Source organism: Ascaphus truei, chromosome 3 (assembly GCF_040206685.1).
Source record: "Ascaphus truei isolate aAscTru1 chromosome 3, aAscTru1.hap1, whole genome shotgun sequence".
NCBI lineage: Eukaryota > Metazoa > Chordata > Amphibia > Anura > Ascaphidae > Ascaphus > Ascaphus truei.
The window spans coordinates 582,751-610,000 of NC_134485.1; the positions used below are offsets into that span (position 1 = coordinate 582,751).

The window sequence follows — 27,250 nt, forward strand, 5'->3', positions numbered from 1 at the left end:
TTTGACGAGAATGAATTCTCATTCAATGTGAATTTCAAAACGGAAAGTGAATCCCTGCGCTTCTACCTAATGGGTTAACAATATATGTGAAATAAATATATATACATGGTGTGCAAACCTATGAGATAAAGGAGACTATTAGTTACATCCTTTGATCAAATAATGCCTAAGCCTGCCACCAAACGCCAAGGTAAGTCTCATAGGCAGGTCCCTACACTGACTGCAACTAGTAATATGTGAAAATGCCCCAAATTAGGTTAAAATGTCCAAGCATGTGCTTATATGTCTAGTGCAGTTAAAACTGGTTAATACAAGTGAGAACACTTACATGTGAAGTGAATGGTGGTATGGGGGCTCCTATGGGGGCCCCACTATTAAGGTGTAAATATATTTGGCCTAATTGCCTGCAAGTGCATGTATAAGCAACTTGTGGGCGACTAACCCCTCCCTTTGTACTGTACTTTGAGGTGGATGGCATACTGTAATTTTTATTTGGGGGTGTTGAGTTCAAAACATTTTGATGACCTGTTTAAAAGATTTAATTGAACTAATATTCCAGCATGCACCCCCAACCACCCACAGACATAGATACACACACACACACACACACACACACACACACACACACACACACACACACACACACACACAGTTCAAATGATTATCATGAATTTAGAGAAGGAACAATTTTATTTGTACAGGATAATCATGGAAAAATGAATAGTACAAAAATACAGTAGTTCGCCTCTGTCCCGATTTATATTTTGGAGTACAAGATTGAGCACACAAGTTGAGCAAAATAAACTGACATTTATTTCCTTAATAGACAGACACACGACACCTTAGAATATACTTACTGAGGGAAAGAACAGGATAAAATGTTCAGAAATGAAATAAAGCACCGGAGTAATGTCTTTTAAAATTGCAGTCCTTTTGCAAGGGGTGCACCGTGCCAGCCAATATGTCCTTGAATATGGCAAAGTTTGTTCGGGTCCGTTGGGGTTCGTTAGATAACCCCCAGCTCTAACGAAATCCTGAAGCAGAGTTCTGTCCTTGGTTCCGATGAAATTAACTCGTTGCGTTCCAGAGTCGTTGCTGCTGCTCTTATCCGCAATTAGAAACGCGGTGGAAATTCAATAACATCGTAAAAGAAAGACAACGGGGATAGCTCGGGGAGCATATCATATCTCCAACATACCCGTCCAATCCTCTTCGTGGGAATTTTCCCACTCACCAATCCCCAACTTGCCCACAGTTTGCAGAGTGGGCACTACAGGGATTTCTGGTTAATACAGCACCTGTGCAACACTGACACCTTGGCTGCTTACCTTATGTGTACTCCCTTTTTACCTGGTGTCTCTTAGGCTGGGAGTTGGACTCAGGGTGTGAACTAGCCCAGATGGCTAACAGGATCTCCCATTCAGCGGGCATCCCGGCTAATTCACACATCCTGTCTCTGGGGCTTTCATATGCACTGTAGTTGACAGCTGATGTAGCTGGAAAACTTTTTGGTACACGCAAGCTTGCTGGTACCTGTACATGAAATCAGGCTCAGTCTGTAAATTTTGTAGGTATTCCGGCGGGGAAAGATAGCAAGGATTGCCGTTCACCAGGTTTTCACTGATGGTCATACCGTTATTGTAAACCGGTGCTGGCGCATTTGCCGGCGCATTTGCTGGCGCTATTACATTACTGGATTTGGATTGACAAATCTTATATGGACTAAACCGACGGAAGAATTGTGTGAGATTTTTATTAACCTGGTGTATAAAGATATATATGTTTATGCACAGTATCTGAGCTGGGGAATTTCCAAGTCCTTGGTTCTGAGAGACCAAATGGCAACAAGGCTTGGTGCCACTGTGTCTGCTCGGGTCCTGGAGTTGAAAGTTTCAGAGATGCCAAGGTGTTAGGGTAGGCGGAGTACCGGAGTTACACTCAAGTACCCACATCCTGACATGAATACATTCCCCCATCCTGACATCTGCTTCAGTACCCGCATCCTGGGCTAACACAGGGCTCTCTCCGGCCACCATTTGCCAGAAGCCAGACTATGTGGAGACTGGACAGTGGTGGGCTCAGAATGCAAAGCGGCAGAGGTGCCAGGTTGGTGCATGCCCCTGTACAGACTGAGAAAAGGTGCCCACCCAGCTGTACAATACCGGCAAATCGGTGATTGGCTGGCAGGGAAATTCTCATGCTCCGGTGTCATACTGGCCTATATATCATCTAAATGCCACCATTCTATCTTCCAGTCTGAAGATCGGATCACAAAATTAATGGGGGTATGGAAAGTGGGGTTCTCAATTTAGATGGACACGGTAGAGCACCTGCCTGAGCAGAACCCCAGAGGATGTTTTCAGTAATGGTTCCTGATTATGCAGGCAAGCTTGTTAAAAAGCATGGCTCATCCCATTATTATTGAGGGGGTACAGGTTCTCCATGTTGGGAGTAACCCACAATATTTCACCACTGTAATAAGGTGTATGAGATCAATCACCAATGATGAGTGTTAACAAATTGTTATCTTGTTTTAGGTTGTTCATCTGAAGGATGGTACCTTCAAATTCGGTTCCAAGTGGGGACGTTGGATTTTCCACCAGAGGAAGAGTGTAGCCATACCTGGCTTGGCTACTAACGTGCCCTCCCTGACATGTAAGCCTTGGTAACAATGCAGGCAGTGTCAGGACCAATTCAGGGTTTTCCATGCACCAGCAAGCAGTGTCCTTAAGTGACAGAGAGGTGGCAGGCCAAGGCCTGTGTTCTGCCCAATAAAGTATTCAGACCTTGGACCTTCCCCCTCGGTACTTAAGGGGCTGCACTACCAAATTGTTGCAGTTGTCTCTCCCCCTTGAGAGAGAATGGTCTCACGCAGAGGTGTTAAGGGTTCTGGCATTGTCTGTCCCCTCCCCTAGGGGGAGTGGGGGTGAGCACCATACCCCTTACTCTATCAAGGAGTAAAGGAAGAGTTCGGACCGCCCTTGGTGCCCATGGCTGGGGTGTGAGTCCAGGGACCATCTGGAGGTTGGAGGCCTAAGATACCCAGTGTATGCTATTATATGCTGAGAGAAGAATAAAGATCAATCTCGTTATAAAATATACTTCTGCCTGGGTGTGCAGTCTGCCTGGGGAAGAAGTGAGTTCTCCTGCAGGGACTGCCTTCACATTCCTGGAGCCTGTAAGAGATGGAGGCGCTGACACCAATGAGATAAAGACTAATCATCTACCCCAGAAGCCTGTCCTGATGTCCCCATTACCACCGGCGACACCTCGGTATCCTGTAAGCCAGCAGGTACTAGCACTGCCCACCTGGTAGCACAGCAAATCTCTCAGAGGGTGGGAGAAACACCGCTTGAGAATGTTATTCAGAAACACATGTGCATCTTTCCTAATCTTAATGCCAGTCTGAATACAGCAAGGTTAGTAATTGTGTGATCTCCCAATTTAGCCAACTTGGCTCCGTACTTCCAAACAAAAGAGAGAATAAAAAAGAGCGTATAGGTAAATACATTCAAGATACTCTATATACAGTACTGTAAGGGTGCTGGTATCCTTAGGTGCGCCAAATCAGTTCAGAAACAACCCACAGCTTGGAGGGACTCCGCTCAGTGCACAGGAGGACTCACGGTCTGTAGATTCCTTCACATGGGATAAACGGAGAGTCAATTCTTAGTTCAAATCACTATTTTGACTTCTCAGGAATGGTTGAAAATACGACGTTTCAGGTAAGTTGTTAAACCATTCTCATACCCATCTAGCTTATATACCCCCTTCTGAAGCTGTTAGTACTAGTTTTTGGCACCAAACAAGGTATTCCTCCCCATTTTCGCTCTAATTTAAGTTTTCATTTTGGAACCAATCGATTGACGGACCGGAATGGGCATTGTCACTCCCCTAGATACTTCAAATTAACCCCTCAGACATCCAGTTCGGGGTTCAGGGTGTCAAATCATCGAATGACATAATGCGTTCCACCTGAAAAGGCTGCTGGAACGCAAAGGAATAGAATAAGGGTATACTGTACAAGCTATTTATACAATAATACACTGGGGCCTATTCACAAAGCATGTATTTTGGTTCTTTGCTTTTAATTATTTCTGCTATTTATTTTGTGTTTTGATTTTGAATTATGGGATTTTTGTTGTGTTTTCAATAGTTTATTTCTGTAATTTTTTTGGTGTTTGCTTTTTAATTGTGGTTTATTTTTGGCCTTTTGCTTTTTATTAATGGTGCTTATTTGTAGTTTTCTTTTATTTATTGATGTTTTTTTTGGTATATCAATTTTTAATTTTGGTGTTTATTTGGTATTTGCTTTATTTATTGCTGGTAATTTTGTTAATTGATTTTTTATTTGGTTATTGTTTAAATTCAATTGAATATTGTTGGTGGTTGTTTATTTTTTAGGTTGGCCATTGACTGCCATAGTGTTAAATCATGCCCATATTATATGGGCATGCTTTAATACTGTGCCAAACAATTGGAATATTGGCATTTGTAATGTGTTTATTTTTCTATGGAATGTGTTTTATTTTGGGCCTGTTTATTTATTTTTTAGCTTCCCCATTTATTCTATAGTGGCAAAGTACAGTATGCCCATATTATAAGGGCATACTTTAACACTGTGCCAAACAATGGGTAGCGGGAGTGGTATCCCTGGGTAGGGTTGGTGGGTAGCGGGTGATGTTGGGTTAACCCCTTAATTACTATATCGGTTACTAACCGCTAAGGTGATTAGGGGGTTAGGGGCCATAAGAGTAATTTTTATTGTATTGTTGATGTCCACGGAGGATGAGGACAGCCTTCATCCTGGCAGGGGTAAGTGCTAGTTTCATTTACTTATTCTGCTGATTTATGTTTAATTTTACATAGCAAATGCACTATTATTCATATCCGAAAAATAGTAATTTTGTCCATTACTCTACTGTATGTGTTCTTTGTAGGGGGGTGTATCTATAGTAATGTATTGCACTTTTTTACCAGCACAGGATTGGTTCCGCAGGCCAGCGGATACCCTCAGAAACCCATGGGGACCACCTGAGGACCCCCAGACTTCTGTGAGGCCCTCGGACACCCACGGGGACTTTTTTTGTCTCTGACAGTTTAGGGGCATAAAAAGCCATTATAGCGCAATACTGCACGGTTATCACTGCTTTGTGAATAACAGAACTTAGTTTGAACAGGAAATAGGGCGAAATACCTTATTTGGCACCAGAAACGAGACGGGGGTATATAACAGCTCGAGACGGGGGTATATAAGCTACATCTAACCTGAAGAAAGTCTGTGTGCACCCTGAAACATTTTATTTCATGCATGTTCCTGAGAAGTAAAAATGGTGATTTGAACTAAGAATTGACTCGTCGGTAATCCTGTGAGAAGGAGTCTACAGACCACAAGTCCTATTGAGTGGTGCAGAGTCCCGGGCAACCTGTGGGTTATTTATTTTCTCTGGCTCTGTACCTCTCTACAGCCGACCAGATCTTCATCCCATCATCTCTGTAAAAGTAATGTGGAATGGACTCTACTCCTCTGGTCTGGATGTCATCAGGGAGACACAGGGAGCCGTAGTCCAAACGTTCCATGCCTTTTTTCAGAAGAACAGGGACTCCCCCATTTCCGGTGACAACTGCCTGAAAGAAAAACACACACAAAGGAAATTGGGTCAATCATTTATAGCAGAATAATATTATCTTGCTGAAAAGTAAGTCTATATAGATACAGTATGTACACTGGCGACACACTTTATTCGAGCTCGGCTAGTCCCACGAATTCGGGTATACCCGGGTGTATTGAGGTTTGTGACTGTTTTCTGCCCGAGTTGGGTTATTTTCCAGGCAGGGATTGAAGCATTTTATTCCCGCTGGCTGCAATACTGCACAGTATATATATATATATACTGCATTACAATTCATGAATTTATGCCATCTGGTAGACACGCGAAGCATTGCAGCCTATTAAATCCTAATCATTATCATTTAACAGATCAGCCGCCCGTCAGCCAGGCATGAACCCAGGCTGGGAAGGCAAACGCAACGGGGCTGGTCAGAGGTGAGGAGCGGCGCATTCCAGGTATCTGCCAGGTACATACTGGGTATTTGCTCGAATAAAGTGTGTCGGTGCAGTAGTGTACGTTCTTTTAAACCCTCGGAATGTTCCTGATCTACATTCCATGTTTAGCCTTGTTATTACAAAGGGATTCTTCAACAAATGAATAACACTAATTAAAAATAACATGCTATTTGCCCCCAACAAGGTCATTCCAGACCCTGAGGGCAGATATCTAAGTGTTCAGGGCTCTTTATCGGGAACCCCAGTATCTCTAATTAATATATACGCTCCTAACGAAAAACAAATATCTTTTCTGACGAAAGTGTTAGAATCGTCGGAAAAACAATCCCTCTCTTCCCTAATAATTGCTCCCCGGATCAGGATACATCCTCCACCCCAGGTTTCAAACATTCCACCCAAGTTCAAAAAACGTCCCAAAAATGTAAAGACCTGATAAAGGACTTTTCTCTGGTGGATATCTGGAGGGCACTGCACCAGGGTCAGCGGGACTATACTTTTTTCTCAACACCACACCAGACCTACTCAAGGATTGCTTATTTTTTGGGTACCAAAAATATTCTTCAGGCATCTTCCCAGTCGAACATAGGCCCAGGAACCTGGTCAGACCATTCCCCTATCGATTTGACTCTCTCTCTACCCTTTGTAAAAAAACAATTCGTATAAATGAAAATTAAATGATTCTCTATTGAATCTCCCAATTAAGCACAATTAAGCAAAATTATCTGACTACTTTTCAATAAATAAGGGCTCAGTTTCAGATCCCGCAATGTTGTGGGAAGCCCACAAAGCATCAATTAGAGGGGATTTCATATCCATAGCCTCTTAAAGGAAAAAAACATGCTAAAACAATACCACGTTATCATGGACAAAATTATTAAAATAGAACAACAACATAAAAACAATCCCTCAGAAAACTTTATAAAATTTTAGAAAAAAAAAAGAATGGAGCTCAAACATCTCCAACTTGAAGAGGTAGAGAGAGCATTGAGGTGGACTGATCAACGCTACTACGATAAGGGCAATAAAGCTGACAGGTTGCTAGCCAGAAAATGAAGAGGTCTCAGAGTTAAATCCCAGATCTCGTCAATTAGATCTAAATCTGGACAAATCCTTTACGATGAAAACAAAAATAGCGCAGGAATTCACACATTTTTATTCCAAACTTAATAACTTAGAATCCCCAAAAGAAAGCAAAAAAAATGCTGAGGCAATCTCGCAATATTTAAAACAATGTAACCTCCCCTTACTCTCCGAGGAGGATTTACAGTTCCTGAATAAGAAAATATCTCAGGAAGAGCTAGCAGAAGCGAAGAGCTAGCAGAAGCGATTACATCTTTAAAGGTTGCTAAGAGTCCGGGCCCAGATGGTTTTACCAACTTATATTACAAGAAATTTCAGGTGATCCTGTCCCCGTATGTTTTGGAAACTTTCAACTACTTTATGGGGGGTGATCCGATACCAATTTCAATGTCTATGGCTAACATAACAGGGCAGGCATGAGGGCAGGCATGAATGCGGGTTCAAGTCCGGAGGCCCCCCACTTTCTGTACAAACAAAGGGGGAGGCGCAGGGGAACGCTGAAATTTGGGGGTCACGTCAGGCGAAACGCGTAGAGTGGGACCGCCCAGACTACCAGTGAGAGGGGAGAGACGTGCTGCCGATTGACTGCACACAACGGAAGCCAAACCGGAAGTGACGCACCATCCGGGAGACCGCGACGGAGCTGAGCCATTGCAGGCTGTCGGGAGACAAACAGCTACACGTGGAGTCTCCACTGCGAATTGCGGACATTTAACGGAGGCGGTGCGGTGAGCCACGGCATTGGGTGCTCTCTCCTGTTTTACACATTAGTGTGATATGCTGATTTTAACTTGTTATATTGTAAGTGCGCATTTTTGAGTTTATACATAAACATATACCTTTTATTATATTGATCTGCGCTATGGGTATATTTATTTTTCTTATCGGTTGTCCTTGCCCTCGTCCATCCGAATTCCGTCAGTCTTTCATGTTTTGCTACTCAAGCCAGTGATCCAGAACACACACTCGGTTCCAGTTGTACCCACCACCTCCGTTATGGGACAGGGGCAACCCGAATACGAGATTCAATCCATCCTGGATTCCACATTCTCCAGAGGCTTGTTGTACTACCTGTTTCACAGGAAGGGTTTTGGTCCAGAAGAGAGGTCTTGGGTTCCTAGTCATCGGGTTCATGCTGCAAGGATGATCAGGAGAATCCACTTGAAATTCCCAGAAAAGCCTTCATGGAGTCGCCCAGAGGTCGCTCCTAGAGGGGGGGGGGTCACAGTAAGCCAGGTCTTACCAACAAATTAATATCAGGATTCGGGACTTTTAATGTATTCTGGACTCTATATGTATTTCCTTTTAAGACAAACACACAATACTTCACAATTACAGTTAATATACACTTACTGGGATGGGGAAACAAAATAAAATGTCCACTGAATGAAACAAAGTCTCTGGACACCCTTGCACGCATGCAAATGGGTGTGCGATTTGAGCCATGCAACAGTCCTGGGCTAGGGGTGCAACTTGCCACCCCTATATCTCCGCCGATAGGAATTATTTCGAAAAGTCCTTACAGGATTAGTTTGTGAATCCTTAGCTCAAATGAATTCTGGAAGAGGGCACAATCCTTGGTTTCGATGTAATTAACCCCTCACACTCCGCATCCGCTGACGCTGGAACTAGGATATTTCTTGGTTGAATCTCAGATGAATCTCACTGGGACTGGGCTGCAGGCATCTTTATAGGGTAAAGGATCCTATGCCTAACATATACAGCCTATCCCCCCATGGGAATAACTTTTCCCACCTATCCCAGACTTGCCAGTAGCTCACAAAAAGGGCAGAAGTTGCTTCCCGGTTTGCACAGAGCATGTGCCAACTTGACACCTAAGCTGTTTAGCAGACCGGGACCAACCTCTTACCAGGCGACAGTAATTCTGGGGTTTGGCTACTGCCACAACATCTAATAGGGCCGCTCTGCCCTCATACTCTTCTAAGTCTTCCTCCAGCTGACTCTTGGAAGGACCGTCTGTCGTTAAGCCATATCCCGTACATCTCTCCACGACTTGCTCTCGGTTCCAGGAACGGAACCGTCCTGAGCGTTGACTCATGATGCCCCCGGTGTATGGGTCAAAAGACCAGTAAATTAACTTGTGCTTCTTTGGTAGTGTGTGTAAGTTGCCACTTGTCTGAGGAGCTTGCAAGCTGCGAGGTCCTCACTACATTACAGAGCCCCACAGGAAACTGCAATATAGGCTCAATCAGTATCCCACAAGCTGCCACCAGTAAATATAAGCCTGTCACGATGGACAGAACTTATCAACAATTTTATATTTTGGGGCACGAGATTGAGCACACAAGTTGAGCAAAAAAAACTGACATTTATTTCCTTAATAGACAGACACACGACAACCTTAGAATATACTTGACAAAACACTTACTGTGGGAGAGAACGGGATAGAATGTCCAGAAGTAAAACAAAGCGCCGGAATATTGTCTTTTAAAATGCAGTCATGTTTGCAGGGGCGCACCATGCCAGCCCAATAAGTCCGTGAATATGGCAAAGTTCGTTCTGGTCCGTTGGGGTTCGTTAGATATCCCCCAGCACTAACGAAATCCTGAAGCAGAGTCTGTCCTTGGTTCCGTTGTAATTAACTCGTTGCATTTAGGAATCGTTGCTGCTGCTCTCAGTCGCTTGTAGAAGCAAAGTGGAAATTCGTTCACATTGTAGAACAAAGACGAAAGACGAAGGGCATGTATTTAGGGTCTGAGATCATATCTTCAACATACCCACCCAATCCCTCTCGGGGGAATATTCCCATTCACCAATCCCCAACTGGCCCACAGTTTGCAGCGTGGGCACTATAGGGATTTCCGGTTAATACAGCGCCTGTGCGACATTGACACCTTGGCTGCTTAGCATATGTGTACTCCCCCTTTTTACCTGGTGTCTCCCAGGCGTGGGGTTGCCCGTAAGGTGTGAACTAGCCCAGGATCTCTCATTCAGCAACCATCCAGTCTATTTCACACTTGCGGCTCTGGGGGCTTTCAACGGCAACCCTTCCCTAGACCTATAGGCGTCGCCTCAATGGGGGTCTATGAAGTTTGAGAAGGAAGTGCCCCCAGCTCATGTATGTAAAAGCATTTTGTCACTAGTTGCATATCAAAGGCAAACAGAAAAAATTTACCCTGCCTATCCTTTTGAAACTGCAACCAAAAATACACTTTATTAAAAATACATGTTTTACTTATCCCAAAGTTATAATTTTAATATGTGTGTGCTTGGGGTATTACTCTGGGGCTGCATACCAAATTTCAGGGTGCTAACCCTTTCCGTTCCCGAGTTAGAGCTTCTCCTTGGACTGGCAATGCTGGGCTATGGGCTTCTCATGTCAATTGACTTCTGGTTAACCGAGTTCCCACGTCATTGACCGAGTTCCCACGTCATTGACCGAGTTCCCACGTCATTGACCGAGTTCCCACGTCATTGACCGAGTTCCCACGCCAATTGCCGGCTGCCTTGCAAGTTACGCTGCTAACCGGGACGGAGATACATTGTATCCGATAACCACTTCAGACTGAAAACCGCAAGCCTTTGATTCAATTGACTCTGCGGTTACGGCTTCCAGTCTCAGTAATGGATACCTATACCTCTCAATGGAACAAAGAGACCGCGCCACGCGTATCCAATTAACTTGCGGTTTGGAGCTCTCAGCGGCTTCTTGTGTCCAAAACCAGTAATGCCGGTATACCATGTAATACACTACTGCAGGCCTAAACAAACCTGCAAAATGGGGATAACAAGGGACAGAGGGAAAAATAGTACATGTATGGTGCATATAAAATTATCCCCTTCATCCCCAATGTCAAATAGGGGTAACCAGTCGAGCACACTGCCTTTATTAATGCGCTGATTACCCTCATTTCCGTTACAGCTACCAAGTGTGAAGCGCCCATACTTCACACCGATATCGGATACTTACACATATTCCGGCCCCCCAACACCTAGGGTCTCTGAGGCTTTTCAACTCCGGACGTCGCTAGACACAGTGCCACCTTTTGCTTCAAAACCATTTAACATGGTCCCCTGTAAGCTTTTGCTTGCTGCATTTCATAGCTTTAAGCATAGCCTGGGTTAATATGCATAGCCAGCAAACCTACCCACAGACAACTGTTTCAACCTTAATGGGTCTCATCATTTCCCAGAATCCCTTGCTGCAGTGGAAACACTGTGTGCTGGGTGATAATGATGAAAGGCGGGGATGCAGACCTGTCTAAGACATGCAAATGAGCAAACAGTAATATTTCAGGTGTAAAGACAAAGGGATGGGATTGGCTGGAAGGATGAGATTTTCCCAGAGTTCTGCATTCACAGAGAGGAACATCTCACTGAAGTGAATGATGGGCGGATGGAACATTGTCTCACCTGATCAAAGAGCCCACCAGGACCGATGAGGTTTCCTCTGGCAAGAACGTTTATTTCCAGCGTGTAGCGAATGTGTGGGATCAGGAGCTGGAAGTGAGAGAAGTATATGAGCCTGAGAGACAAATACATGACTACTTGTATACCTGGTAATAATAATAATGTGTTGTCATATCGTGCTGACAGTGTCTGCAGCTCTGTACATAGAACTTTCAGGTACAGTGAGAATTAAAAGTATCTGCAGCGCACAAATGTGTATTGTGAAAGCATTAAAGTGTATACCTATTGATAGCACCCAAACCTAGTGATAGCACCCACACCTAGTGACAGCACCCACACCCAGTGACAGCACCCAAACCTAGTGATAGCACCCAAACGTAGTGATAGCACCCAAACCTAGTGATAGCACCCAAACCTAGTGATAGCACCCAAACCTAGTGATAGCACCCAAACCTAGTGACAGCACCCACACCCAGTGACAGCACCCAAACCTAGTGATAGCACCCAAACCTAGTGATAGCACCCAAACCTAGTGATAGCACCCAAACAATTTGTGCAGAAAAAACATGTATATGAGTGAATAAAAAGTGTAGCTTTAACACTCAAGGGAAAACAAACAAGTAAAAAAATGTGACCGTGAACCAGAATCAATCAATGTTACAATAACCTCCCTGTGGGTAAATGAGAGTCTGCTGCTATTCCAATAAGTGCAGAAAAAATCCTCCTTGGGTGCACAGATAGTGGGGTGCACTGCGCACCCACAAGTGCTAACGATGCGTTACAAATGGAGGAAAGGAAGTCGATACTGGATCTCTATATAAAAAGACTATTTATTGAATGTTTGGCAACATTGAAGCTAAAACAAAAATCTTGAAAGGAACCTCTGACGCTTTTTGTGCAATCCGTGCACTTTGTCAAAGAGTATTGTTCCGCTCGAGGCGCCGATACTTTATGGGAGCCATCAACCGGAAGAGCCATCCTCCAATCACACCAATGTCCCTCCCCCATGGAACAAGTACCAATGATGAGGTATGCTGACTGAGTGACAGCTTGACCGATATCGGTCAACCAATAGCATCACGGCACCATAGAAAACATACAAGACAGTCAATAAAGAGATCAATAATCTCAATAATAAGAAAAAACATGAAAGAAATTATTTACAAAAAAAAATCAGGCACAAACAAATTCAATGGTATACTAATGAACCACAATATAACTGCGACTTTCTCAAAGGCAGCAACCCAAAGTCGCAGTTACGTGACGAAACGCGTCAGGGAGCGGCATTACATCACCACGCATGCGCATGATGGGCCACATCGAGCGCAGATCAACATTGCGGCCAGCTGCTGTAGAAGACACCATTCTACCTCCACAAACTTGGTTTTGCCTCTCGGAAGGAGCCTCTGGAGTCTTGCATCTGATACAATCTGTCTGCAGTGTCAAGTGAGATTGGGACTGCTGAAGCTGCATGCTGACTGACCAGATTGGCGGTGATTTTATCACACATTGCCTTTTATTCACCTACCATTGTGAGTGAATTTTCACCCCCACTCCCCATCCCCCCCTCCTCTTTTCCAATAAATGTACAATTGTACGCAATGGGGCATGCGCTCTCTCTTCTCTTTTTCCCATAGGTAATCCTTGGATGTGGTTCACCCTATTTGAGAGCTGCCGGAGACCCCCACACCAGAATTCATTGTTTACTACTGATGGACTTCATTTGAAAAAGGACTGGTTTACCACTTCTTTCCATTTTTTCACGGTTTATTATATATATATATTATTTATTCACGTATTGAGCACATAGGATATTAATAATATATTATTATAAAAAATCCATTTAGGTTATTATCACTTTATATATCCTTTGTATATATTATATATATTATATATAATAGACAGGGCAGCTGGCACTCCAAATACCAAGAATATGTGCGGTGCATATCCTTTACCAATAGACAGAAAAAAAGCAAACCACCCCAGCAGGAGCGGACACAGGACAGCACCTTTGAGTGCTGTCCTGTGTCCGCTCCTGCTGGGGTGGATTGCATTTATATATATATATAGTGCAGAATAAATGAGTTATTCAGTATTAGGTGATACCTTTTTTATTGAACTAACAATTTATGTCATAGGACAAGCTTTCGAGAGTTATCCTCTCTTCTTCAGGTCTAGCAATACTGATATACTGAATACTATCACAACTGGACTAACACGGCTATTTTCTGCTTTATATATATGTAGCGGTCATGTAAAATGGCTACAGTCATCTCTCCTGCTGACAGTAAGGCCTGGTAAGTTGTGGGCATGCCAGCAGTAATTATGGAGGTTTGCCCTCACACCCTGGTGGGGTGCCCTGTGTATGGATGAGACTGGTCACATGCTCTGACTCCATGATTAGTGATGTCAGAAGTGTGTCAGCCTCAGAAGTTACATAAGGTACAGCACTGTTTCTAAAAGTTAGTTCTGCCAGAGTTCTATCTGAGTTCTGCGTTCAGCTCTGCCAATAGGAGGAGTACTGGCAGGAGTTCAAGTTCTAGTACTAGCCTAAGTGACTGAGAGTTATGTTATAGTAACCATAGAGGAGACTGTGTCCAGGGACCTGGCACAGGGCAGCGATCCCTGCGGGGATAGGGAATCCCTATTTAAGGAGAGATACACCTTTTAAGGGAGGCACAGAGACTGATCATGAGTGGCTAGATATCTACTGCGAGGGGCAGCTAGCCCACTCAGGCAATAAAGATGTTCTCAATCACAAACCCTCTCGTGTACATGTGTGGAGTGAATGTACAGAGAGGAGCACCACAGAGGACTTCCTCGCCAGGACCATCCCCAAGTGACCGAAGGGACCCTGATGAGGTGGAGGCGCTGCACTGGAACTAGGTAGGACTCAGCACACTACCTCAGCTGCCTGTCTGGACGGGTCCTCCCCACACACCATCATGCGGGAGACTCAGGAGTCCTGTTGCCAACAGGTGCACCACCAGACACTACCACACTGTAATGGGGGCCGGTTAGACCACAGGGGCCAATGTGAGATTGGGTGGGTCAGGCCGGTTCACAAAAACCGTTACATATACAAGCACCACCTTGAGAAAGGTCCCACTGGGGGACCGAAACGTCGGTTTTTGTGTCTTCTATCAAATATAGAACATTTTTGATTTACTAACCTGCGTGCTGTCCCTTGATGTCGTGTTGCAACCGGTATCGTATGGTCTATATATATATATATATATATAATAAAAAGAAAGAAAACACAGGCGCAAATAAATGGTATACTACTAAAATATAAAATTGATTAGACTGGGGACAAAATGACCATGGATTAAAGTCACTGAAATGAAAAAAGAGAAAGCAAAATATGGTGAAAGTATGTTTGTATTTAGAAACTGCGCAACAGTAGAGAGCTACTTACAAAGTAGCAGATAATTATATATCTATCATATCTTTATATAAGCAGATAGCATATAGGATATTACAATCCTCTCCTTCCAGCTGCTCGGCGGTCTGCCCTGGCTCCACGTGGGACGCTGGATCTCCGTGTGTTGGTATGCGTCTGTCTACCACTGCCTGTGGGTTCCTCCTGACCAGCTCTTAGTCCCGCGAGATCGTGAATGTGACGTCACGTTTTGGAAAGTCCGTCGGGGCAAAGTTACGGGGGAAAATGCCAATACAAATAATCTTTGATATAAACTACTGACAGTTCAGAGAGAAGGAAAGGCTAAATAAATCTTCTCAAGACCTCCACCTACGCGTTTCATCTTAATGAAAAGACTTCGTCCGGGGAATGGAAAAATGTTAAAAGAGGTGGTTTGGAACACAAGAACTCTTTATAAATCAGATATCACCTGCAGGTGTCCACGGACCATAAGGGACAGTCCTGCAACGTCCCCAGGGGTACACATGAAATAGAGAAGGTCCAGGCACTCGGTCTTCAGTATAACAGGTTTAATTCAGCAAAGAAATAATTAGACCAAGTACCTGGACCTTCTCTATTTCATGGATTATGGAAAACCCAGCTTGCAACCAAGCTTGGTGCCTCTGTGTCTGCCCGGAGTCCGTTCTTGAAAGACTCAGGGATGCCAAGTTGTTAGAACAGGAGGGGCACTGCAGTTGTACTTGAGTACCCGCATCCTTGACTAACACAAGGCGATCCAGCCACCATCTGCCAAAATCCAGACTCTGTGCAGCCTAAGCAGCGGGTGGGCTCAGTATGCAAAGAGGCAGAGGTGCCAGGTTTGCCCATGCCCTTTGCTACCTGAGAAAAGGTGCCCGCCCGGCTTTACAATACCAGCAAACCAGTGATTGGCTGGCAGGAGAATTCCCACACTCTGATAGGCTGTTCAGGTTTGGCCTGAAAGCTTAAGAGAGCATGCAGCCAATGGGGAGTGCAGATTCCAAGTGCCAAACCAACACCAGCGAATTCAAAGATGCTCAGAACTGAATAGACGTGAGCCGGCTTCAAGGATTTTTAAGGCATAAAAGTTTCTAAGTCCTGCTTTTTAGAACGTAGTGGTCGCGTCTGGCATTGAATGCCCAAAACAGTTCCAGGACTTTTGTGAGTAACTACCGGTTATTGGAAAGTGCTCTAAAAAGATCATCTGAAGGAATTTCATTCTGGAAATGGATTTATTTGTTAGCCCAATCGCCAGTAAGTGTGTTAAACTTGAATTGTGTAACATTGTGTGTTCATCTTTTTCGAGAAATAAATTACCATTTATTTTACCATCTTGTTTTGCTCAATCACATGATCCCGGTTATAAAAAGGTTTTGTAGAACCTGGTCTTCCACGACAGGTTTCTAAAACTGGTGGCAGCGGCGGGACAGATTGAGCCAATGTTATATACACTGCGGGGCTTATAATATAGCGTGAAACTCGAAGATTGCGAGCTCCCAAACCAAGCGGTGAGCTACACACGTTACACAAGGCAAGGAAAGCACAATTTCTCTTTCCCCTTAGCTTAGTGCCGGCGGTGAACATGGACATGCAATCAGGTCGATACCAGTCATGGGACTTGTAACAGGGGACTGATCCCTGTTCAAAAATGTGCCTCTAATCCAGCTGTGTGGTGGATAACTGCTGGTAGACAATTAACCAACACCACCTGGCTGATTACAGGTGTCAGAAAAAGCCTGCCTCTGAGACAGGAATGTAGATTCTTCCTGAGCTCACACGTGAGCTGAGCTGACCCAGGAAGCAGAAAGGAGCAGAGAATTCCTTAGTCTCTCACGTGACGTGGGGCTGAACCAAGGAAAGACTGCACACAGAGATGTCTTGAGCTGCCAAAAGAGACTGCACGCTGCCAGCAAGACACAGGGGACAATACTTCTAAACCTGGATCCTGACATTGTCTTATCGCACAATAGTGTGGACACCAAGAGAACAAAGAAGCCTTCCCCTACAACTACAAGAGACAGAAAAGACTTTTCTTATAAGACTGTTATCTTTGTCTATATATTTATATATATATATATATATTTATAATTATATATATATATATATATGGGGAAAAAGCACAGACAGCGCCCTTAACAACACACACCAAAATTGCTGCAACTCTAACCCCACCCAGAAAAATGAAACACCCAGCACAGATGTCTATACAATATAATAAAATTGATTAAAAGTGGTCAGGAACAAGTGGATGTACATAACATGAATATATTATGAATGTGTAGAAAATGCAAAATGCATAAAATTAATGAAAAAAATTAAAAATTGAAAAAAATGAAAAAGTGTGTTTTGTACTAAAAAAAATAGTGTAATTAAATGGAAAAGTATGTGAAAAATAAAAAAGACAAAAAATCGTGTTAAAATTGTGTCAAAGGAAAAACCATATGCAATAAAACACAATACTTTAAAGTCCATGAATGTCCTTTTAAAAGAATTTGTATGGTCCGGGCTGCTTAATTCTTGGACTCACCAACCTCCCAATGATACCTATCAGAAAAAAAGAAAGAGAAAAAGCGCCCGATCCATGTGTAAAATCAGATAAAAAAGGTTTTAATTTGCCATGAGCAGACGATTGCCAACTCACACTTTGTCAAAAAAAATGAGCATTTTATAGGACCAGCCCATGCACCAGACCGACGTCCAAATTCCACAGTTGTTCTCCATCTGCATACGATTGCTGCTTCTGTGAATCAGCTCTGCTGTTGCCGGTATCACCGTTAGAACCTCTCTCCGTCACCCGGATGGGATTCCTGGTCTGCACGGCTGCACTCGAAATATCACCAGTCACAGAGCATGAAACTCCTGCACTGACGTCTTGACTCTGGCGTCTGGGCTGCTCGACCATCGTAGTTCCTGTACCACGTGACCCTACGCGTTTCATCCGTCTCAGTGGATTTCATCAGGGGATGAATTCCAATTGAAATGACTGGCTATTTAAACTGTTCTTGTCCAATGGAGCAAACGAATCAAAAGCAGTTCAAATCAATTGGATATAATTAGATCATCTGTGCTAGATGTTTGTCGATTGAATAGAACATTTAAAAAGGACATGATTCATGATATAAAGTGAGAATGTGTAAGTGAATACATCAATGAAAACAAAAAATGGCCAAATACTCAATTACAAATTACACATAGTTAAAAGAACCATAATGATGAATGTAAATAGGTTCCTTTCAAAATATAACAACAAATTGAACATATAATAAACAATGAAAAATAAATATTGAGAAAGAATAAAAAATACAAAAAAATAATGCAAAAAAATAAAAATGCAAAATAAAAAATACAAATTGCAACCAATATCGTAATAATGGCTATTTGTGAATGGTTATATCTAACTATACTATTCTAAAACATTGTAAATAAAATATTGATATCAATAGATTACTTTTTTATGACCATAACAAGTGCAAACATAATAATAATAATAAATGTCATAAATCTCACAAATATAAATTTATCTAAATAAATACATATTTAAGCTTGAAATAATTGTCACATACAGTAGTGTTCATGTTGTACATGATACATATGATGGTAGATGGAAGAGATGAAACTATGATGATTGGGAATCTATATAATCTATATAATTTAGACCATTTGATACTACCATCCTTTATTGTACTTGAAAATATACAATTCATCAAATTTTGATGATCTTCATATATGTATCATTTTCATCTATCTTTACTATCATGTATTAACAATTTTTCAAAAAAAATTTTTTGATCTATTCTAGAGGTGAACAGTACAAATTTATAGAGTTTATAGTTTACAAAGGACTAACCATATTGAGCTCTTTTTGAGGATTTTTTCACCATTTAGTATCAAATTGTCTAAATTATATAGATTCCCAATCATCATAGTTTCATCATGAGGAGCTAAAGGACACGCTGCATGTCACCAGAGCATCATTGGAGGCGCAGCTTCGATGTCTGTATGAGAGGGAGCGGGAGAAGGCCCAGAAACTGGAGCAAGAGCTGGAGAGACAGAGAGTCTGTTCCATCCCCTTGAGTCAGTACACCAAGGAGAAAACAGACGCAGCGGCAACCTTGACGACAAAAATTACAGAGCTCCAGAATATTAAGGAGACACTGATACAAACTCAGAGAAAGCAAAGTGCGCAGATAAATTCCCTGAGAAGAGGCTTGCAAGACACACTAAAAAAACAGGGATCTCTCGCGGATGAGATTACAGTACTACAAAGACAAGTATTGACCCTGACCAAGCATCAGTATCCCACAGCCACAAAAACCCAAAGAAAAAAGGGGTACAGTGAGAGCTGGGAACACCGCTCACCTAAAAAACAAGGTTGCAAAGTCTAAACCACCTAAGCAAGCACTAGCAAAACCTTCAGCGGCCCAACAGGCAACACAAAAAGGTATACGTGCCGAATCAAAACCAGAAAAATCCTTAGCTGGTGAAGCGGAGAAGATAGGATATTCTCTGGAAAGGGAGGTGGAAGTGCAACTCAACCCCAAAGAAGCTGAACTGGCGACTCCGTTGAGTGGAGGAAGTGCAGAAAGACAGCTTCAAGGGCGAAAAACTGAAAGGGCTAGTCCTAACTGCTCTACAACTGTCGCCATACAGTTTAGCTTCAAAAGGAAGAACGCCCGATGCAAGGGAAATCTCATGACCACGCATTCAGAAAGAAGACAATACTTGGGAAAAGTCTTGCTCGAGTGACTGAGGAGTGCTGAGCTCAAGCACCTTCGGGAGGAGAAACAAATAAACTGGAGAAAGGGCTGCAATCCCAGCGGGACTGAGGGTTCTCTTCCTCCATCCACCCTCATTTAAGTCACAGAAAGATCTCGAATGAGAATGGAAGGATTGGCTTTGGCCATGGCAAGGATCCAGGGCAGGAAGGGAGCAGCATCATCAGGAACACCCAGAAAAAAAAATATACAAAACTCATCATAGTGTGGTATGAAAAATAAATATATGTCAATATGTGAAACTTGGCTCTTTAGATAACCTACTTACAAAATGTAAGATATATAATGGCAGGTTTGTAATTGTGATGGATCTTTGGACACCTCAGGTTTTGGGCTGCAGCAAACAGCAGCATACATCAGATAGGGGTGGTGTCAGGCAAGATGATGTTTTCACTCTGGCAGCAGCTTCCAATCAGTCATATGCAATCATACAAAGATAAGGGAAACGATAGTGCTTTACCAAATAACACAAAGTTTTATCGTGAAGACGAGCAGGAAATGTACTCACAATATATTAAATGAGCACATTCACATCATGGTTTCTTTAGGAACCAGGGTATTGGATCGGCAGATGGAGAGATCCCTCACTTCACTCCGCTTCCTTGTCCTCCACGAGGGTGCCCCCTCGTCCGGTGCCAGATGGATGGCGTCTGTCGTCACTTCCTGGCCTGGCGGTGACGACTTCCGGTGGGCGTGAGTAGAGCGGAGAGTAGGGGGAGCGCCGGTCCAAAACTATGCCTCCGTGAATACAGCAGAAAGACAGTTCCCAAACGGTAGATACAGCTGGGCTCTGCTAACTGTCTGCAAATTTCTTTAGCTCAACGCGTTTCACTGCATACCGCAGCTTCCTCAGGAGCAATGATCATGTCCCCTACTGGGTGCTATTTAAATAGCCCATTCAATTAGGGCAATTGGTAATGTAATCATATATAATTGACACAGGATAATTAACATCATTACACACAGAGTCTCCCAAACTGGGTACATAATCTCTGTGATCCAAAAAACGACGCATAAAATACTTTAATACAATTTATTTAAAAAGAACATAGAACAAGTATATACGTAAATTAAAAATAATTAAATACTAAAATTAATGGGTAGTCGTTAGATCGAGATTTCTCCATTAAGCATCTCGATCTAACGACTACCCATTAATTTTAGTATTTAATTATTTTTAATTTACGTATATACTTGTTCTATGTTCTTTTTAAATAAATTGTATTAAAGTATTTTATGCGTCGTTTTTTGGATCACAGAGATTATGTACCCAGCTTGGGAGACTCTGTGTGTAATGATGTTAATTATCCTGTGTCAATTATATATGATTACATTACCAATTGCCCTAATTGAATGGGCTATTTAAATAACACCCAGTAGGGGACATGATCATTGCTCCTGAGGAAGCTGCGGTATGCAGTGAAACGCGTTGAGCTAAAGAAATTTGCAGACAGTTAGCAGAGCCCAGCTGTATCTACCGTTTGGGAACTGTCTTTCTGCTGTATTCACGGAGGCATAGTTTTGGACCGGCGCTCCCCCTACTCTCCGCTCTACTCACGCCCACCGGAAGTCGTCACCGCCAGGCCAGGAAGTGAAGACAGACGCCATCCATCTGGCACCGGACGAGGGGGCACCCTCGTGGAGGACAAGGAAGCGGAGTGAAGTGAGGGATCTCTCCATCTGCCGATCCAATACCCTGGTTCCTAAAGAAACCATGATGTGAATGTGCTCATTTAATATATTGTGAGTACATTTCCTGCTCGTCTTCACGATAAAACTTTGTGTTATTTGGTAAAGCACTATCGTTTCCCTTATCTTTGTATGATTGCATATGACTGATTGGAAGCTGCTGCCAGAGTGAAAACATCATCTTGCCTGACACCACCCCTATCTGATGTATGCTGCTGTTTGCTGCAGCCCAAAACCTGAGGTGTCCAAAGATCCATCACAATTACAAACCTGCCATTATATATCTTACATTTTGTAAGTAGGTTATCTAAAGAGCCAAGTTTCACATATTGACATATATTTATTTTTCATACCACACTATGATGAGTTTTGTATATTTTTTTTCATGGTGTTCCTGATGATGCTGCTCCCTTCCTGCCCTGGATCCTAAACTGTTGTAAGGGAATCAGTGCATATTCCCTGGAAAGTTGAGAGAATTCGTCAGTTTCACAAACTTTTAATGTCATTTTTTTGAGCACCTTTATAGTTGTTAAGCGCCTTTCCAAGTCACTGGGTTTCACTTTGGCCATGGCAAGCCAGAGCTTCCCACAAACAGGGGAGGTATGTAACAGGGGACTTGATATACAAAGAACAGTTTTTGTAGCAGTATCCTGCAGACGTGTGAGAATGGATCATTGCACGCAAGCCAAAGATCTACATAGACGCAGCAAAGCTGGCTGATGAGTTTGCCACCAGTCGGGTGGTGTTGTGAAAGAAAGGGGCTACCCAGGACACAGCCACATCAGGCAAGGGAGCCAAAAGCACCCCTCAGCGGAAGAGTAAACCTGCAGCAGCGGACAGCGCAGCCAAAACTGCAGAGTTCCGACACGAACGGAGGTGCTACCAGTGCAACAGGACTGGGCACATCAAGCCAGACTGCCCAGACCGTCCGAGGTCCAGTGGACCCCATAAGGGGCAATGCTCTTTAGCTGCGAGGCGGTCACCCGTGTGCGACAGGAACACCCAGAGGAGCCAAGTACAGCCATCGGACAAGCACTGCAGGGAACCTCCATGGAGAGATCTGCACTTGTCACCCAGGAACCAGCAGCGGAGATGGAGGGACATCAGATTGCACCAGTCGGGATGCAGTCCAACGATGTCCGGCAGAGGCATCTGTGACTAGTGACCATCGGAGCTCACCAAGCAGCCGGCTTGCTGGACTCTGGTGCCACTGTTACCCTGGTCCGACCTGATATTCTCCGGCCAGAAGATTTGCTCCCAGCTACAAGGATGCAAGTGATCATGCCAGACGGAGGACAGGAGCATGGAAGGTGGGGATATTGCCTGGATTAGATGCTGAGTTTCTCCTTGGCAATGACTTGGGGCATGTAACATGCGTTTTTACATTTTTACGCATTTTTACGGCGGAGCTGGCTCCTGTTGCAGCGATTACCAGGAGTCAGTCATCAGGAGTTGCACCTAAAGATTCCACTGTCCCCCTGCATTTGGGACCAACAGTTCCACCGGTCTCTGAGGAGATCACGCACGTAAGCCAAACTGGGTCGCGACAATTAACTGACTTACATTCAGCTTTACCTGTTCCCTGTTTCCCTGAATTAGAGACTAAGGAGGGGTAGCCAGAATTAGGGACACAGTTTAGGGATGCAGTGAAGTCTGATCCCAGCTTGGAGGGCATGAGGCTCTGGGCGTCCGATTCTAACTCAGACAGTGGGTCAGAACGGTTCTCATGGCACAGCGTGCTCTTATATAAAGAGCAGATGGCTATGTGTCTAGATAGGGTCTGGACCATTAGGCGACAGTTAGTGGTACCAAAGGAGTATAGGCACTAGTTGTTACAGGTAGCCCACTCAATTCCACTAGCTGGGAATCAGGGGGTCACTCGGACGAGAGACCGGCTGGTGCAGCATTACTACTGGCCGGGGGCAGTGGCAGATTTCTGCCGCTCCTTTGATGCCTGTGATGCCTGCCAGTGAGTAGGTAAGGCGGGTGATCAGGTGAGGGCACCCCTGAACCCGTTACCGGTAATTGGGGAACATTTCCAGAGTGTAGCTATGGATATATTGGGTCCTCTCATGATTCCCAGTTGGTCGGACAAGCGTTACATTCTCACGGTGGTGGATTTTGCAACCCGGTACCCTGAGGCTGTAACACTTTCCACCATTGATGCTAGGGCAGTAGCAAAGCATTGTTGATTTTTACTAGAGTAGGGTTCCCTAGTGAGATTCTAACCGATCAAGGGTCACAATTCATGAGTGAATGGTTACAGTGACTCTGGGAGGCGTGCGGGGTGATGCACCAGCACACGACCCCTTATCACCCCCAAACGAATGGATTCTGTGAGAGGTTCAATGGTACCCTGAAGCAGATGCTGCAAGATTTTATAGAGGCTGAAGGGAAGGACTGGGAGATTCACCTGCAGCACTTTCTGTTTGCATACCGAGAGGTACCGCAAGAATCTACCGGGTTCTCTCCCTTTGAACTGCTTGGTACGGAGACCTCTGGACCTATTCCATGAGTGATGGGAAGGGGAGACTACTAATACTGATGCTTCTGTGCTTCAGTATGTAGTAGATCTCAGAGATTGGCTAGAAATGCTAATGGGGTCGGCACAGGCTAACCGCAGCCAATCAGGTCAGCAGATTCTAAGCGCCAAGACAGCAGTGGCAAATTGGAACTGACCAAATGATGCTCTTGGAGAAATAGACACGAGCTGGCTTTAGAAATTTCAAGGCAAGAAATGTTCTAAGTCCCACTTTTCGGGGCCAAGTTCTCAGAATAGAATGTAGCGGTCGTGGCTGGGAGTACACGCCAGAGTACCAGGACGTTTGGTGCTATCTCCCGGCCAAGGGGTTCTGGCATCTCCGGAGCAGATACAGCGGTGGCGTCTGGTAACTCATGCCGAATTGTGCTCCAGGACTTTTGCGGGTAACACCCGGTAACCTAAAGACTTTGTTTTATGGACTGAGTTAGGAAAAGTTAGTTGTTTTAGCCCAGATCCCCCAGTAAGTGTGTTTCCCTCTGTGTATTGTAAACCATTGTGTGTATGTCTGTTTCAATTGAATAAATGACAATTTGTTTTACTTCTTAGTGTAAGGATCCGTCACCCGTGTCCCTTCCGGCGCGCTCCCAGCTTACCCAGACCTGTGACTGGGTGCCCTGCCTTCGCTGTCTACCGCAACGCATCTCACAGACCAGCCAAGATCAGCGTACCTTCTAGGAGCACGAGCGGCTCTCACTCGGCACTAAATGCCGTCCCCCCTGTGCCCACCTACAGGCTTCCCTCTCACGGTGATGTCACCGTCGCGCAGCACGCAACTACTATGCGCAGCACCCACGCACGCGCGCAATGTCTGTCTCGTTCCACTGCACAATAGTTTTACCTGTTTGTTCCAGCAGCCAACCACAGCCAAGCATAAAAGGGAGAATGCTTACTCTTCATTGGACTGTTCTCCCTATATGTGCTCCGCCTGCCCTCTGGCACATCGGCTGAGCATAACCTTGTGAATGTGCACTGTGTTCACTACAGTCCTGCCTGCTGTCTTGCCTTGCCTGTCTTTTCCAGAGATCCTGAACCTGCTTGCTTTTGGATTCCGCACTTCTCCACTCCTGACCCGGCTTACCAACGATGATCCGCACCTCTCTGCTTTTGACCCCGGCTTACCCACGACGATCCGCTACTCTCCAATCCCGACCTCGGCTAAGTACCTGCAACAATCCGTACCTCTCCTGTACAGACCTCGGCAAGTATCATTGACCATCCTGACTTCTCCTACCCCAACACGGCTACCTCGACCAATCTACACTCCAGACGCGCCCACGCGGCTGTGGGTTGGGGTTATAAAATCCCCACCTTGACCTCGTGGTCACACCTTGTTTGTGGTGAGCACACCGTTACACTTGTAACAATGGTATTTGGGACCAAGGCAACATTTTTAAAGCTTCCAGTGACTGAGCTCCAGATCAGGACCAACGCTAACACCACCCTAACTCCTGTTTCTAGTTTTAAATACCTGGGCATATGGTTTGACTCCCACTTAACATTCGGGATGCACATTGATACCCTGACATCCAAAACCTATGCCAAACTAGGTGTACTTGAAAGGAAAAAACCTGGGCACTGCAGATTTCTGCTTAGAAAATGTATTCAGACAGTGATCTGACGTTTTGGCCTCAAGGGCCTTTCTCAAAGGTAAATGGCATAATGCAACGTCAGATCACTGTCTGAATACATTTTCTAAGCAGAAAACCGCAGTGCCCATGTTTTTTCCTTTCATGTAAACTTTAGTAAACTTGACACACTCTACAATTCAATATGCCGTTTTGGTCTCCAATGCAACTATAACACTGCGATATGCTCAAAGAACTAGATTGGTCATCACTCGTCTAGGCGCACTTCACTTTTCCTGTCTTGCCTTCAAATACTTTCTGGGCAAGCTACCCACCTATCTGAACAAGCTCCTCACCCCTACCACATGCAGCAATTATCCTCTGAGATCAGACCCCAAAAGGCTGTTCATGGTCCCATGGCTCAACAAAGTATCCGGCCGCTCCTCCTTCTCTTACCGTGCATCGCAAAACAGGAACAGTCTACCAGAGACTCTCACATCCACCACCAGTTTAAGTTCTTTCAAAACTAAAGCTGTCTCACATTTTAATCTGGTCTGTAACAGTCACATACGCTCATAATATATATTATCGTAACTGTGGACGCAATGTCTTGTATAATGTATACCCTGTTCACTTATGTAACTGTATTTGTAACCATGTATTATTTGTCATTTAACTCTATGCCCGGGACATACTTGAAAATGAGCGGTAACGCTCAATGTATTACTTCCTGGTAAAACATTTTATAAATAAATAAAATAAATAAACACTTGGTTTTGCTCATTGATATGATCCCGGTATAAAGGTGTAAATGCCTGGTCTCTCGTTACACTGAGGAATACAGTAAATTGGTGCGTACAAAGTATTCACACTGTGTGACTGCCCTGGTCTCACCATGGGTCTGGCATGTAAATCTCTCTTACACTTTTCTGTTGATTGGTGGGTTTCATTCTCTTACCTTGTACACAGGGTGGCCCATTGGAAGATGCCTTGTGGTTGCGATGTTAAACACTTCAGCAAAGAGATGAGTGTGAAGTAGGTGAGTTACCACTTGGTGGAAGTTGAATTCGGAATTCCGCACCCAGATCTTGGCAAGTGTCCAGTCCCAGTCAGAGTCATTGGGCAGGAAAATGGGGCACTGCTCACCTGGAGTTTGACCTAACTGTAATACACAATACAGAGAGTTATGGAGCTGCTCTACAAAGACCAACAGTATTTTGGGATTCTCTGAGCTCTCGTGGGGCTGAGCTCCCCTAGGAAGGAAGGATGTAAGACCACGCTGAAACTGGGACATCTGCCCAAACCCTGGAGAAACAGATAAGTGAAACACGTTATTGCTGTGTGCAGAGACTGTATATGTTTAGCTATAATAGTACCTGTTTGGGGTGGTAACAAGCTTAGCTGTCCATCCAGTTAGCAAGGGCTGAAGCTGTATGTATAGTTAGTCTCCTAAGAGGAGTAGGTGTTTATTTTATGATTTTGTTTTGACTTAAAGGGACGGTGGGCCTGTTAGTGATTTATTTATCCCTGTAAATAAACCCCAAATAGAGAAATACTATATTTCCTGCCTTAATCTGGGACAGAAAGAGACTGTAACGTGGTGTAAGCATCACAATACATACAGATACTATTTCCCTGCTATTGGACAGACAGATAGATAGATAGATAGATAGATAGATAGATAGATAGATAGATAGATAGATAGATAGATAGATAGATAGATGAGTAATATATATTATTATATTATTTTATTATGCACAT

General features: G+C 44.0%; 1 protein-coding gene across 3 annotated transcripts in view; it reads right to left on the reverse strand.

Annotated features, from left to right (window-relative positions):
• LOC142491228 (arachidonate 12-lipoxygenase, 12R-type-like) overlaps nt 1–27,250 on the reverse strand; it is a 274,903-nt gene that overhangs the window by 14,526 nt on the left and 233,127 nt on the right. For all 3 annotated transcript variants that reach the window (XM_075593492.1, XM_075593490.1, XM_075593491.1), the window contains exons 8-10: nt 26,448–26,651; nt 11,522–11,608; nt 5,459–5,628 (exon numbers count right to left, since the gene is read on the reverse strand). In XM_075593492.1, coding sequence (XP_075449607.1) covers nt 5,459–5,628; nt 11,522–11,608; nt 26,448–26,651 — 461 coding nt within the window. The remainder of the gene's footprint in view (nt 1–5,458; nt 5,629–11,521; nt 11,609–26,447; nt 26,652–27,250) is intronic.